The sequence below is a fragment of the Lepidochelys olivacea genome (genome assembly GCF_965140295.1).
Source record: "Lepidochelys olivacea isolate rLepOli2 genome assembly, chromosome: 6".
Taxonomy (NCBI): domain Eukaryota; kingdom Metazoa; phylum Chordata; order Testudines; family Cheloniidae; genus Lepidochelys; species Lepidochelys olivacea.
Window position 1 is genome coordinate 107,912,772 of NC_140416.1, and position 13,910 is coordinate 107,926,681.

General features: G+C 43.9%; 1 protein-coding gene across 2 annotated transcripts in view; it reads left to right on the forward strand.

Moving 5' to 3' along the window:
- The first annotated feature begins 949 nt into the window (after positions 1–949).
- RCOR1 (REST corepressor 1) overlaps positions 950–13,910 on the forward strand; it is a 122,816-nt gene continuing 109,855 nt past the window's right edge. Inside the window, exons 1-2 of one of the 2 annotated variants that reach the window (XM_084630312.1) lie at positions 950–1,177; positions 1,313–1,372. In XM_084630312.1, the coding sequence (XP_084486438.1) occupies positions 985–1,177; positions 1,313–1,372 (253 nt within the window). In that variant the 5' untranslated portion in view covers positions 950–984. The remainder of the gene's footprint in view (positions 1,178–1,312; positions 1,373–13,910) is intronic. The other variant, XM_084630313.1, reaches the window with a different exon arrangement.

Consider the following 13,910-nt stretch of genomic DNA (forward strand, 5'->3'; position numbering starts at 1 on the left):
GATTTGCCTCCCCCCCCCCCCCCCGGCTAATGCCCTGAGCTTCCCTCCCCACGCGGCGCCACCGAGGGGGCAATTTGGCCAACTCCAGCAATTGCAAGGACTTTTCCTCCCCGCCCGGCCGAACTCCTCTTCCCGCTCGAGGGGCGACTCTGCCCGGCCAAAGCCAGGGCAGGTCTCCCCACCCTGGTCCCCGCGCCGCCCCTCCCCCGCGGGGGGCCGGCCCCAGCCCGGGGCCACTTTGTAGCAATTAGTTTCTCTCTTTGTATGGGGGTTCCATTCAAACTGAGCGGCGCGTTCCGCGTAACCTTCCGCCAAGGGGAGGAAAATAGTCCCCAGCCCCGAGTGCTGCTGAGTTCAAAGCACGAGGTTTGGAGCCCCCTCGCTGGGGCCCCTCCGCCCCATCCCCTTCCCCCCTCTTCGAGCCCGTCCCCAAAGCCCCCCGCGCCTCCGGGGCCACGGCGTGAAACTCCCCCACTTCCCTCCCCGCTACAATGTAGCCTTGGAAGGGGATGTATCACTGGGCGTAGAGATTGCAAAACCCGACCACGTACAGCGGGCGATACGCCTCCACCTAACCTGACAAACGGAAGCGCCGGGCCGGCTTGATGGACGGGGTGGGGCGGCCAATGGCAAAGGCACCTGCCTCCCAAAATGTGGGGGCCGCCAATGGGAGGGCGCCGGAGCGGAGGGGGAGGTGGGGCCGCGGCCAGGCAGCAGCGCAGGTTGACGAGCGTCCCAGTGCAGGGAAGTGCAGCGCTGGGATGAGCCTCAAAGTTGTAGCCCTCGCCGTGCAGGGGGTTTAAAGCGGCCGCACACTGAAAGCGCCTCAGCCTCCCTCTCGCCCCCTCTTCCCCCCCCCCCGCCCCTAGCCGGGGGCTTTGCCAGCAGCTGCTGCTGCTCCCAGGCTCCAGCAGCCCCTTCTCCCCCCCCTCCGCAGCCCCCCCCCCGAGTTAACTCTGCTCTCTCTGCCAGTTTCACCCCCAAATGCCAGCCATGATAGAGAAGGGCCCAGAGGTCTCAGGGAAAAGAAGAGGCAGGAATAATAACGCCACTGCCGCCACCAGCGCCAACAATAATGGGAATAATAAAAGTTTGGCAGCAGCAGCACCCAATGGAAATAGCAGCGGCAACTCCTGGGAGGAAGGCAGCTCTGGCTCCTCTAGTGATGAAGAGCATGGTAAGTCCGCTGAAGTGGGAGCCTCAAACTCGCTCCGGGATTTTCTCTGTTAATCTCTCTCACACTCACACACATACACAAATCAATGAAGCACGCTCTTTCTAATCCGGTCTCTCTCTCTCTTTGACATCTCAGCAGGAGGCGGCATGAGAGTTGGAGCCCAGTACCAAGCCGTGGTTCCTGATTTTGATCCGGGTGAGTTATTTTGTCTCCAGTGTCTCCTAAGGATTCAGCACCATTGTGTGAGTGGGTTAGGAGCCTCCAACGGCTGTGTGTGTGTGTGTGTGTGGCTGGCTGGAGATCTGACATCCTGCGTTTGGGAGTTGGGGTTAGTGTGTGGATTGATCCGCTGGACATAAGACTGTTTTATTGGGGGGTGTGGGAGAGGTCACTTGGTTGCATTAGATTTCTGGTAATTAAAAGGGGAGGGGAAAACCAACAACTTTTGTGTGTGTGTGTGTGTTCACCCTGCTGTCCAAGGGAAGAACAGCAACAAGGGGGGAACGTGTAGGGGAAACGTGCCTCTAGACTGGGGGGGGGGGGGGAGGGGGAGAGGAGATCTTTCCTTTTCCATGAAATAGAACCAAAACTATAGCTATAGATCTATTTACGTCCCTCCTCGCCCCCGCCCTCCCCCAGGGAAATATGAATATCTCACTCTATGGCACGGAAGCAAGAGGGATTAGCCGTGCTACTTTCTCTCCCCCCCCCCCCTTTTCTCTCTCTCTTTCTTCAGGTGTGGTTAGTTTCATATTCATGACGATCGGGTTGGGATCTGGGTCTTTAGGAGAGTAGCGTGGCACTAATTAAAAGGACTTTCATCAGATTCCCTGGCACTAATATGAAATCGAATCCTTTAGTGGGTTTTCTATCCCCTTACCCCCAGTACTTTTTAAAAAATACACCCCCCCCCCCCGAAAACGAGACATTCAGGGCCAGAGAAAAACCACGATTCTCCCCCCCCCCCCCCCAACGGTTAATAAAAGAAGTCTAGATGCTTTTCCAGAGGGCGCTTTGCAAACAGGGAGAAAAGCAGGGAAGCTGATTTGGCTAGGAGAGACCGTAAATGGCAGTTAGATTTCCGCTCCCCCTCCACACGATTTGTATGTTTGTGGGTTCGACCATAAGGGTAGAAATAAAAAAGATGAAGTCACAAATGCCTGTTCCTCTTTTTCAAATATATTCGATTATGGCTGTTTTAGGCAAACTAATGTGTCTGTTTTTTAAAAAAAAAAATTCTTAAGAACCAGTTGGTTGCCAAAATGTTCCACATTCCATCTATTCTGCTGCAGTTCTTTGTAAGCTAATTTAAAGTGGTATGGGAGAAAATTGTAAGCAAACAAAGGAATTGTAGTTGTACTGGAAGGCATGTGATTCAAACAATTTAGTATAGATGTGTCTACAGCTGTGTGTGTAGAGGTAGACTGTTGACTTCCTTAGTTTTTAAATGTGTTTTTTAATTGTTCCTTTGTAACTGTTGGTTAAAGCTAGTGGGAAAACCCTCCTACTGTCTGGAGGTCTTAACACTTGGAGTTGCCTCTTGCGTTTCTCAAACTTCATTGAATCCTCTGTACCTCTTGGCTTAAAAGAACAAAACAAAACACAGGACTTGAAAATAACAATAGTTCATTTCTCAGAACAAACCAGAGAGTAACTCTTGCTGTTAATTGACTTATTAGATCAATCTAAATTCTGAAATATATATTCTTGAGCTTCTCGGTGCAGAGGATGAAGATGTTTTGGGTGCCTTTTTATTTAATGGAATAGGTTGGTTTTTCTCTATTTTTTACACTGTTGCAGTCTCTACAAATCAATTAACTTATGCATTTTTTGTGGATACTCAGGTTGAACATCTTTTTAGTTACAGCATTTCATATAGTTATTTACAGATTTTATTTGTATTGTCTCTCTCTCCTGTCTTCTTCCTGGGTAGACATTTCTCCTGGTTCTTCCGATTGACAGAATAGGATACAAGGTCTCTCTGCTCATGGAAACTCCATTTTTGGGTTGACCACTGGGGGAAGGGCTTATTAGGGAGCAATTGACTCTCTTTTTCATTCTGTAGGTCAAGCACAACATTGCTGTAACATACATGGATCCTACTGGCTTCTAGCCAAGTGTTACAACAATACTTTACGCTTTTCGTTGAACCTTGCAAATCAATTCTCTAGCTTACCTCATTTCTCTACTAGAGTGACTTTTTTTTCTTACTGCTGTGACTGAACTGAATACATTTAGGATTGTATTTATTTTCTTCTAGTTTTCAGTTAATGTTGTAGATTTACATATGCAAAAGTTATTGCACTCATTACTGACTCATCTTTCTTCCCAGTGGGGTGGGAAGTGTATGACATAGCTGGAAAAATAAATTTAATTTACACAACTTCAGTGGAAGTTCAGCCTGAGTAAACAATGCAGTACTTAGTCCATAATAGCCTGATAGAAAGTAAATAAGCAGACTTTCATTGACTTCAATGGACTTTGAATTGGGCCCTTATTGTGGAACTAATTTTTAGACATAATTAAGAGTTTAGTGTATACTCACATCTACCTTCTACTTAAGTAGATTGGAAAACTAATGCTAATTTTTACCAAACTATCTTGATAGTTTTGCAGTTAACATTGTTCACAAAAATGTATATTTTCTCTTCTGAGCATCCCTGTTCAGTTTTTAATTTGATTTTTTTTTAAATAATAGTATGCATTCCTAAATAACTGTACTTCTGGAATATAATGCCAGTCAAACTTGATCTTTCAGCAAAAAGTGTAAATTTCAGCTATCTGGAGTCTATCTCTCTTAACCCTAAGCAATTGTTTGGCCTAGAAATTCTTATGACTACTACATTCAAACAGCACAGTGTTATAATAATGCACAATGACTGTAGGTTCAGTTTACCAAACATCCTATTTCTAGTAGGGAAGAACAAAGGATTTGTAAAACCTGCTGGTTCTTTGCCCTGGCCTATGCTGGGACTCTAGGTCAGGGGTGGGCAAACTTTGGGGTTGTGAAACTGTATGGAAGGGTGAGTAGGGAAAGCTGTGCCTCCCCAAACAGCCTAGCTCCCACCCCCTATCTGCCCCTCCCACTTCCTGCCTCCTGACTGCCCCCCTCAGAACCCCCAACCCCCCTGCTCTTTGTCCCCTGACCACCCCCTCCTGGGACCCTCCGCCCCTAACCGCTCCCCTGGGACCTCACCCCCTATCCAACACCTCCCTGTCCCGAGTGCCCCCCCCCACCTCATCCACACCTCCACCCCCTGACAGCCCCATTGGGACTCCCATGCCTATCCAAACCCCCCCCCCATCCCCTGACTGCCCCCCGGGACCCCCCCGCACCTTACTATGCTGCTCAGAGCAGCAGGAGCTCGCAGCCCCACCAGAACCAGCCACACTGCCCATGTGCCCGGCAGGAGCGGCAGGCCAGAGCGCTGGTGTGCAGCGGCATCACGGTGGGGGGACAGCTGGGGAAGGGTTGGGGGCTAGGCTCCCCAGCTGGGAGCTCAGGGGCCGGGCAGGATGGTAATTTGTCCACCTCTGCTCTAGCTGGTGCATTGGTACAAACCCCTAGTATAAACAGTGTCTCCTTACCCCTGGGTAAACTGTGCCAGTGTAAAACTGTGTGTACACTAAGGATGTACACTAAGGATCTGCACTATTGCATTGGTACTGGAGGCTGAAACCCAGTACAGAACAGATTTTTGCATCATGGCCATGATTTTAGAATAGGGACTGTAAATGCTTTTAGCTACAGTTCGGCATTAAAGTTAAGTGTACCTTTGATATATTTATTATTAATCATGTTCATTACAGAAGTTTATGTTATGCTAGTGCCTAAAGACCAACCAAGAATGGGGCCCTATTGTGCTAAGCATCATAAAAACAGATTTCAGAGTAGCAGCCGTGTTAGTCTATATTTGCAAAAAGAAAAGGAGTACTTGTGGCACCTTGGAGACTAATAAATTTATTGGAGCATAAGCTTTCGTGAGCTACAGCTTATGCTCACGAAAGCTTATGCTCCAATAAATTTGTTAGTCTCCAAGGTGCCACAAGTACTCCTTTTCTTTTTTCATAAAAACAGAGTAACAGACAGTCCCTGCCCTGAATGCTTACAATCAGAATTAGTATAAGAAGCGGAAGTAGCAGTTCTGTTAGTCCAGTCTGTTTCTTGTGTGTGTATATATAAAAATACTATGCACATGTGTGAGGCAGTTATAGTAAAGAATATTAAACTAGGAAGGCTTTTCAGAACTACGTTCTGCAAAATATAGTGAAGTTGAGCAAGACAGTAACAAGATGTTGATTCAGATTTCGTAATTACATTAGAGCTAGATCAGACCAAAGAGGCAGTGAATACTGTACAACATGAAATCAAAAATTAAGGTTTCCTTAGTTACTCTCTGGATTTGCAATGACAAACTATCAAACAGAATAAACACAAAACTACTAAAAAGTGCGCAGAGAACCCCTCACCTTTTGACTAATCATAGGGTTAGAAGGGACCACTAGGATCCTCTAGTCTAACCACCTCTAATGGTTTAGAGGTTTTCAGTAGAGCTGGGAAAAATACTAAGACTAGAATGTATATTTTTAGATTCCTTTTGGAGCCAAAAAATAACTAGATTTCCTTCTGAATTAAAGTGGCCTTCTGTATGATCTTAAATTTTTCTTTAAAATTACAATGGCTAAAATTGAATGTGGCAAGGGCCTGATGATGATCTTTGTGATTCTTGAAAGCCAAGGACATGAGCCTGCAAATACTTACGCATGTGGAGCAATAGTCTTTACTTTGTAGCTCCTTGAGTTCAGTGGATTGGCTACTGGCAGTAGGACATCCCTGCAAATCTGGATATCCACATCCATGGTCCATTTTTGTGGATTGGATATGGATACAAATTTTGTAGCCATGCAGGGATCTAAGGACTAGGTCACATGGACAAAGTTTTGTAGAATCTTTCCTTAAATTAGTACTGGTCCCTTTCTCATCCTACCCACCCATTGGCCCAATGTAAGGTATTGCAACTACATGTTGCTTTGATAAACCAGGTCTTGGTAGCTGGACACAGCACTTGCCTCTTTTGTCTTAAATAGAAAAGTAAGTTTTTAATTGTTCCTAAGTGTGTTATAAATATTTATATATTGATGATAAGTTTTGCTGTTTGGCCTTGAGTTAATGAATACATTGAGAAAAGCTGTCCCTCCCCCACCATTGCCCTCTTTTTAGTAAATATAAAGAATTGTGAGTCAAACGTTTGACTGCTAGCTGACAGCTCTAGCAAACAATACTTGTTATCAGTAGGCCAGCATATATTGTGAGTTCTCCATTTGAGAAACTGAGGATTTAAAAAAGAGAACAAAAAGCTGTGTGTACTTGTGTGTTTAATGGAAAAACTTAGTGAAAGGGAATGTTTTGTGTCCCAAAGATGAATAGAAATCTATTTTATTTTATGTGGGGGGAGAAGGAGGGGTGTACTAGCAAAAAACATGCTTGCTACTTGACCCTGATTGCTTTCTGCTCGTTCATCTTGTCTGTGCTGAAATATTGTAATATAAAAAGGAACCTAGTTACTTTTTTTTTACCCTTTTGCATGGCTAATCACTTTTAAGTAAGATTTAGGTTTCAATGACTTTGAAAAGCATTATAGAATATCTTGACAAGAACAACTTGTTCCGAATCTATAAATACAGAGAAGATAGAAACGATTTTTCCTGTGCAATTCTCCTTCTCATGGCTGTAGTGCAACTAAGTACCTTTCATGTCAGTTATAGCAGAACAAGTATGAGCCAGTTCTTGTACCTCCAGACTTCTGTTATGTCCATGTCATCTTCAGAGAGAATGCTCTTGTTTTCTTTCCGGTAGAAGTGAACTCCTGACAAATGACTGGTTAATCCAGAGGGTGCCCTAATTCAATCAGATCTATGATGGAGATGCCAGGGGGAGGTAGAGAGGGAGAAGCCATCTATGGATTGCTTACAGGAGAGCTGGCCTTCACCAGTCTCTTGGCTGCTGTACTACAAAAATAAATGAATAAAACCAGAGCACTCTTGATCTAGGGAAGTATTCCTGTTAAGGGACGAATTACAGTAGCACCCTAGAAACATCTGGATCCAGGGACGCAGAAGGTGGGAGAAATGCTTACTGTGAGGAGATGCCATTTGAAATGCTGGAGGTCTGGGAATGCACCCCACTTTGGTCATATAAACACCCAAATGTTTCCTTTGCCTCCTGGATGGCCAGGTCCCTGCAGCTGATTTGATTTCTTTAAAGCTTTGAGAGACTTGGTCAGTGCAATCTTGCCTCAGGGAGACTCAGCTCATACTGCCCGTAATACATTTGGTCCCAGTAACTCTCGGAAGTTGTGGGACCATGTCTAGGCAGGGAGGAAGCTTGGGTGCAGCTCCCTGGCAGTTAGGCATTGGTCGTCCATCTGGAATGAGAGTGAAAAGTATAATGAACTAGATGGTTCACCTTGTTTCTCTTGGTATAGCTTCCCTTGGCATTGCACAGTGAAGTGAGTAGCCCAAAGATGCTGTCTGTCACTTTGTTGTGCAATGCCAAGAGGCCTCTCCAACAGTCTTGTTACTGGAGGTCATGAGGTCCCCTAGTGAAATCAACCTGACTCGTGCAGTTTTTGCAAAATAAACTTGTCACTGCGTCATCTTTTGATGAGTGTATTAATGGTGGGACTGACTTGATAGTTATGAAAAGTGGATCCTTTGTTCTAACTGGTCTCTGCCACTTAATGAGTTGCTCTTAAAACTTTTGTTTTCAGCCTAGTTTAGTGTTGTGACTTGGCCAAGTGAAAGGCTTAGAGCTCTCTGTGATTAGTTCTTAGCTCGGAAATCTTGCCTCTGATCAAGGGGAACTGTACAATGCACTTACGGTGGGCTCTTGTCCTGTAACATACCTTCAGAGTATTATAACTGGATGTGGTTTGTAAAACACTTCAGCTGTGCAGTTGAACTTCTGAATATCCATATTGGTTTCTGAACAGATGCTAGGCAAGTGCAGCTGAGGCAGCTGGTTCTCTGGAAACTTGTTCAGTTTAATTTTTAGTAATGTTCCTAATTTTGTGATACTGTGGCATAGATTTTCATGGTGCTTTACAATTATAAAATAAGAAGAATTCTAAGTGCTGAGCGGCCTGTAATGTAACTTAATTAGAGTGACTGGTTACTTCAGTGGACCTGGAGCAAGGAACCTCCAATTGTGAAAGCAGAACTGGATTTTGACCTCCTTATGAAATCTTTACCAATTTGCACATTTAGTGCTCTTGTACATTTTGAGGTTTTGAGCCTCTCTATACAAATTCACAGTTTGCCATTTGTTTTAGTTAAAGTCCATGCTCTTAAATATGTTTGTGTGTTGGAAAATATGAAATTGACTTTTGAACTAAAATTTTCTCAAATGATGAACAGGAAATACCTCCTTGCAGTGTAATTTAGACTCTATTTTAAATTTTGAGAATAGCCCTTTTTCTTTTTTGTTTTGTTTTTAACTTTCCTTTTGGAAACTTTCTTCTATTATCTTGAACCCATAATGCCAGTTGTGCTGAAATGTGACTGATCGTGATGTGATTAACTTCTTTTAGTATGGTAGGTACATTGAGACCAAGCTAGTGTGTCTAACCCGCTCTGCCAAGCATCTTCAAACATTCAGTGCTGCACAGCAGCTAAACTCGTTGAACTCTGCAAAAGGAAGTATTAGTAAATGGAGTTTCTTACATTGATGAGGGAGTGGGAGGCTGCAATGGACTGATAATATCTAATCACAAAGATCCCCTGTTCAGAGGAAGATCTGGTGTATACTCGTCTGGTCATGGTGCATTAGGAGCTTCCATGCAGGATGCTACTGGTATTCTCTTTGTTCTTTCAGTGGGGTGGCAGCAGTGTTGAAAATGAACAGTGTAAGGAAGTGAGTTGGTGTCTGTAGTAGAAGTGCCCCTACCCCAAGCTCCTCCTCAGTATGGAGAGGTTTCACAGATGATATTCTCATAAGAGATCCTCTGTTACTTTCATAGTATAGCCTTCTAATTTAGAATCTAACCACGTGCCACCTGTGGCATCTGTGCAGTTATGCTGTCTATAGGTATCTGGATTATGCCCATTATCGTACGGGTCTGTGTCTGTATACTACAGATTGATATCTGAGTCCATTTGGACTTCGCTTTACACTGATTTACAGATTTTTTTTTTTTTTTAAATCTGGATTTAAATATTGGGCATTAAAAAGTTTGTATATACCCTTAAAACATTGTTCTCTTAGATATTGTATATTTAGTCTGCAAAAACATGGGCCAATGAATAATGTGTAACTATAGCAATTCTGCTTATATTAGCCCAAGTATATATTGTTATGTAAGTGACTGGCTGGCTTCCTTCCTTGTTAGAAAGAATTAATCATTGCAATTTGAAAAAGCATGGACTGTAGACTCTCAACCCGGTGGAGATCCTATAAACAGTGAAAGATTAAGATGGAAATGTTGCTAGAGGGAAATGTTCTCATCTTGGGGGAACAGTCAAGTCAGGATTGGAGGAAAAGTCTGGATTCATAATTCAAATGTTTATCCGCCTTTTTTTCCTCAAGATGTGAACTGAAATGGGAAATTCCTTCCACTCCCCTGCTTTCTCTTTGGGCCCTCTAGTCTCATTGCCTTTAGCGTGAATCAAGAGCACTCTGGCTTGGGCCCTTCATTACAATTTTTGAACTTTTTAAAGAAAAAAAGAATGGAACACTAATAAAGCTGTTAGACCATGCTGTTTCCAAACAACTTTGACAAGTGGCCTTTGCTACGTCTTTTGTGTAGGCTGCTAAGGGTTGCATAAGCTCATGGCTGTCTTCAGTCATGCTGCGCAACTGTAGTGTGAATTCACTTTTAGCTTTGAAAAACAAACAAACAAACACTTTCAGCATTCCTCAGAAGCCAGTGTGCTCAATTGCTTCTCTAGGTGACAAACCACTAATATTTTACAGGCTCTAATGCAGGGGTTCTCAAACTGGGGGTCGGAACCCCTCAGGGGGTTGTGAGGTTATTACATGGGGGGGTCGCCAGCTGTCAGCCTACACCCCAAACCACGCTTCGCCTCCAACATTTATAATGGTGTTAAATATATAAAAAAAATGTTTTTAATTTATAAGGGGGTCACGCTCAGAAGCTTGCTGTGTGAAAGGGGTCACTAGTACAAAAGTTTGAGAGCCACTGCTCTAATGGAAGGCTGTTCAGAGCAGTTTTGGGGATGTAGAGGTGGGCTGTAGTGGAAAATGTACCAGATAGCATTCATACCTTCTTGGTACTGTTTTCTGTCTCAGAATCTTAAATATGTCTCTAATGGGACCCCTTTCCCTGATATCTGCAGCTGCCACTGCTCTGTTCATGACAGTAGCCATGGGAACACAAGTAGGATGATATGAGTTTATAACTTCAACTTGTTGCTAGGCAGGCTGCCTCAGTGTTGGTATTAAGTAGTCTTAACAACAACAAAAAAATGTGTTCTGATATTCCACCTCATTGCGTGTGGGAAGAGGACTTTGTTCTTAACTGGCTCTGGATTTTCTTTGTCTGATAGATGGAAAGATAAGGACGGGCACAAAACAGCATCTGGACAGTAGCACGTGTGGTGGCTCTCTGCTTAAGGTTGGGGAAGGGGTTGTTGCGGGAATGGATGGACGTGACCTCAGTTAGTGACAGTACATGTTAAACTTTTTTAAAACAAAGTACCATATGACGGTGATACATCACATGTGAAACTCAAAACACACAGTATAAAAGGCATTACTTATGTAGCCTAAGAATTGTAATCAGTGTTAAAAATACATACTACTAAAAACAGCATACACTCTAAACAAAGGTCATTGGCTCCACATATCTAAGGAGTTTAGAAATATCTTTTTTGCTGTGAAAATATAAATTGTGACTCAGGCAAGATAACCCGGTATATTAACTTTAAAGCTGCAAAGGTTTCTAATTAATACTAACAGAGTTCACATAAATGTACCTTACAAAAGTTTGGGTCCAAATATATTTGTATATCCAGTTCTCCTATCACTGAAATGCAGCATCTCAAACTTAGGATTCAGAATTCTTCAATCAAAAGGTGAGGGAAATTCAGTACCTGAAGTAGTGCAAGGGATTGCTCCCTGTTCCATCTTCAGTGTCTGTCATAAGATCTGAGAAGCACAGAGCACCCATAATTCTGACCAGAGTTAATAGGAGTTGCTGGTACCTCTTAAGCTCAGACCCAAATATTTCTTCTCTCTTTTTTTCCTCTACTCAACCTTTGTTTCATGTATTGCAGCAGTAATCGGTTGCTCTCTGGCTACTTGGGGGTGTGTGTGTGTGTGATGCTCATGATGCAACAACCATCACTCCCATTCTAGTAATCCTTTCCTAGAGGTGTCCCCAACTAACCCCTGGTCATCCCTTTCTTAGCAAAATCCAGCCTCTTAGCTAGCTTCACCTCTTACAGCAACTTGTCTGAAAGTTGCTCTTCCAGCTTCTACTTCCTTTGCAGTGGTTCAGCTGTACTTATTTGCACATGGCCTGTAACTCCCTACTGTCCGAAAACTGGGTGCCTGGTTTACCTCATGTACTCCTGTAATCAGCCCTGGTGCCCCTCTTCTCCCCCCCCCCCCAAAAGAATTGCCATGCTTGTGGCATGTCCTGGCCATTCTTCTGATTGCTGCTGGTAATATATCCTCCTCCATTATGTCTCTAGGTCTTCTAGCTATTCCGTGATCTTGTTCTCCTTACCCCAACCTTAGGACTTGTGTTTTCTAGTGTATTTCGTGTACTTTTCAGTCTTCCTGTCCCTCACTGTGTTTTCTGCCTTCTTTCTCCCCTCCCCCATCCCATAGGAACTTCATCTCTGCACCTAATCTATTCCACAACTATTTTTAAAATCCCTCTTGTGACCTCTTTCTTCTGGTTGATGACTCAGAGCCCTCTGTTTAGGGAAATAAAAATAAAACAAAAACTAGCAGAACTTTGTTTGTATTATCACAGTGCCTGGAAATCCCCGTCATGGACCTGATGTTAGGTGCCATACAAACACAGAATAGAAAGATGGTCCCTACCCCAAAGCGTCTACAATCTAAGTAGATGCTTATCGATTACTCCTGTTCTTTCCCCTCGCCTTTGTCTGAGCACCTCCCAGGTACTTCAGTAGTAATATCGATGTGCCTTCCCAGACTGTACAGGAAATAGTTTATCAACTTTTTGAACAGGATTTTTTTGGGGCAGGAGAGGAAGGGGGGATGGACAAAAACACACCTCGTGGGAGAAGCCAAGTCACAGAAATGGGTTCTGAGCATGGTTAGGTCTGTGGATGTTTAACAGGAACTGGACCTATGCTGTAGAAATTACCCCTTCTCCCCCGGCACTACATTCCCTCTCCTGGTCTGTAGCTTCACTCTTCCGGTGGTTTGTAGCTGCCACGAAGGCCATGGCTGTGGGGAAAGAGTTGATCTCTTGGGTAGCTAGGGGCACTCCCATGGAGCGCTCAGATTATCAGGGCAGAGACCCTGAAGTGGATTCTATCCAACAGCCGAAGTCGCGGTGATTTCATGCAATTGCGACTAGATGTTTGTTTCATCATTCTCGTTCTGATAAGGCCCTGCCCAGAGATGTCCCAGTTACCGGATTGCACCCCATTCTGGCCATTTAAAGATTGATGTGTGTGTTTGTCCTCATGGCAATTTGGGGATCCAATAGTATTAAGTCCAAATGGACCCCAAGGCTGTGATAGATGGAGATGTTGATGAGCAGACCAACTCTTTTTGAAGCACCTTCTCTCCAGCATTGCCTCAGTCTTGGATAGGTTCAGCTTCATCCATTAGTAGCATGTAGCTCCATTCTCCCACCAGCTTCCCTCGGCATTATATAGATATTGAATAATATGGGAGAGATCCTGCAGGTGAGAACTTTGGAGGTGTAGGAACAGTTATCAGAATAACCCTCTGAAGTCAAGAGGGGACACATTTTGTTGATTACATGACAACTACTTTAATGGATTTCATTCTTCATATATTCACCCTGAGAAACACAAGTGTGTGTACCTCTTGAGAAGCAGTCAACCTGTTACTCCTAACTTTGTGCAGTAATTAAGATAATTGAGGGGACTATAAGATCCCTCCTTCCTCCCCTCCCGCCCCCCAAAAGTTTCCTGTTTGCTCTGGTTTGAATTTTGAGCAACTCTTTTTCTTTCAAAAACTCTCCCTAACCTGTTAGACATAGATTCTTTAAAGTGCAAGCAAATGCCATCCAGCACCCCATCCAATGTTCTTTATGTCACCAAGCCTGTTTTGTCTTACAGTTGCAGTTTCAGGTGAAAAATGACTTGTGTCAATTTCCACCGGAACAAAAGCCACTAAGGCTGTAATTTAAAAATGCTGCGGTGTTGAATGTTGGCTATTTGGTCACTCTGGTACAGCCAGGCAGCACTCTATAACAGTGGCTCTCAACCTTTCCAGACTATGTGGACCCCTTTCTGCAGTCTAATTTGTTTTGCCTACCCCAAATTTCACCTCACTTAAAAACTACTTGCTCGCAAAACCAGCCATAAAAATACAAGTGTCACAGCACACTAAAACTGAAAAATTGCTTGCTGTCTCATTTTGTCTGTATGAAACTTTAGATTGTACGGTCTTTGCTAGTGCTTTTTATGTAGCCTGTTGTAAAACTGGGCAAATGCTAGATGAGTTGATCTACCCTCTGGACGACCTCTGCATATCCCCAGG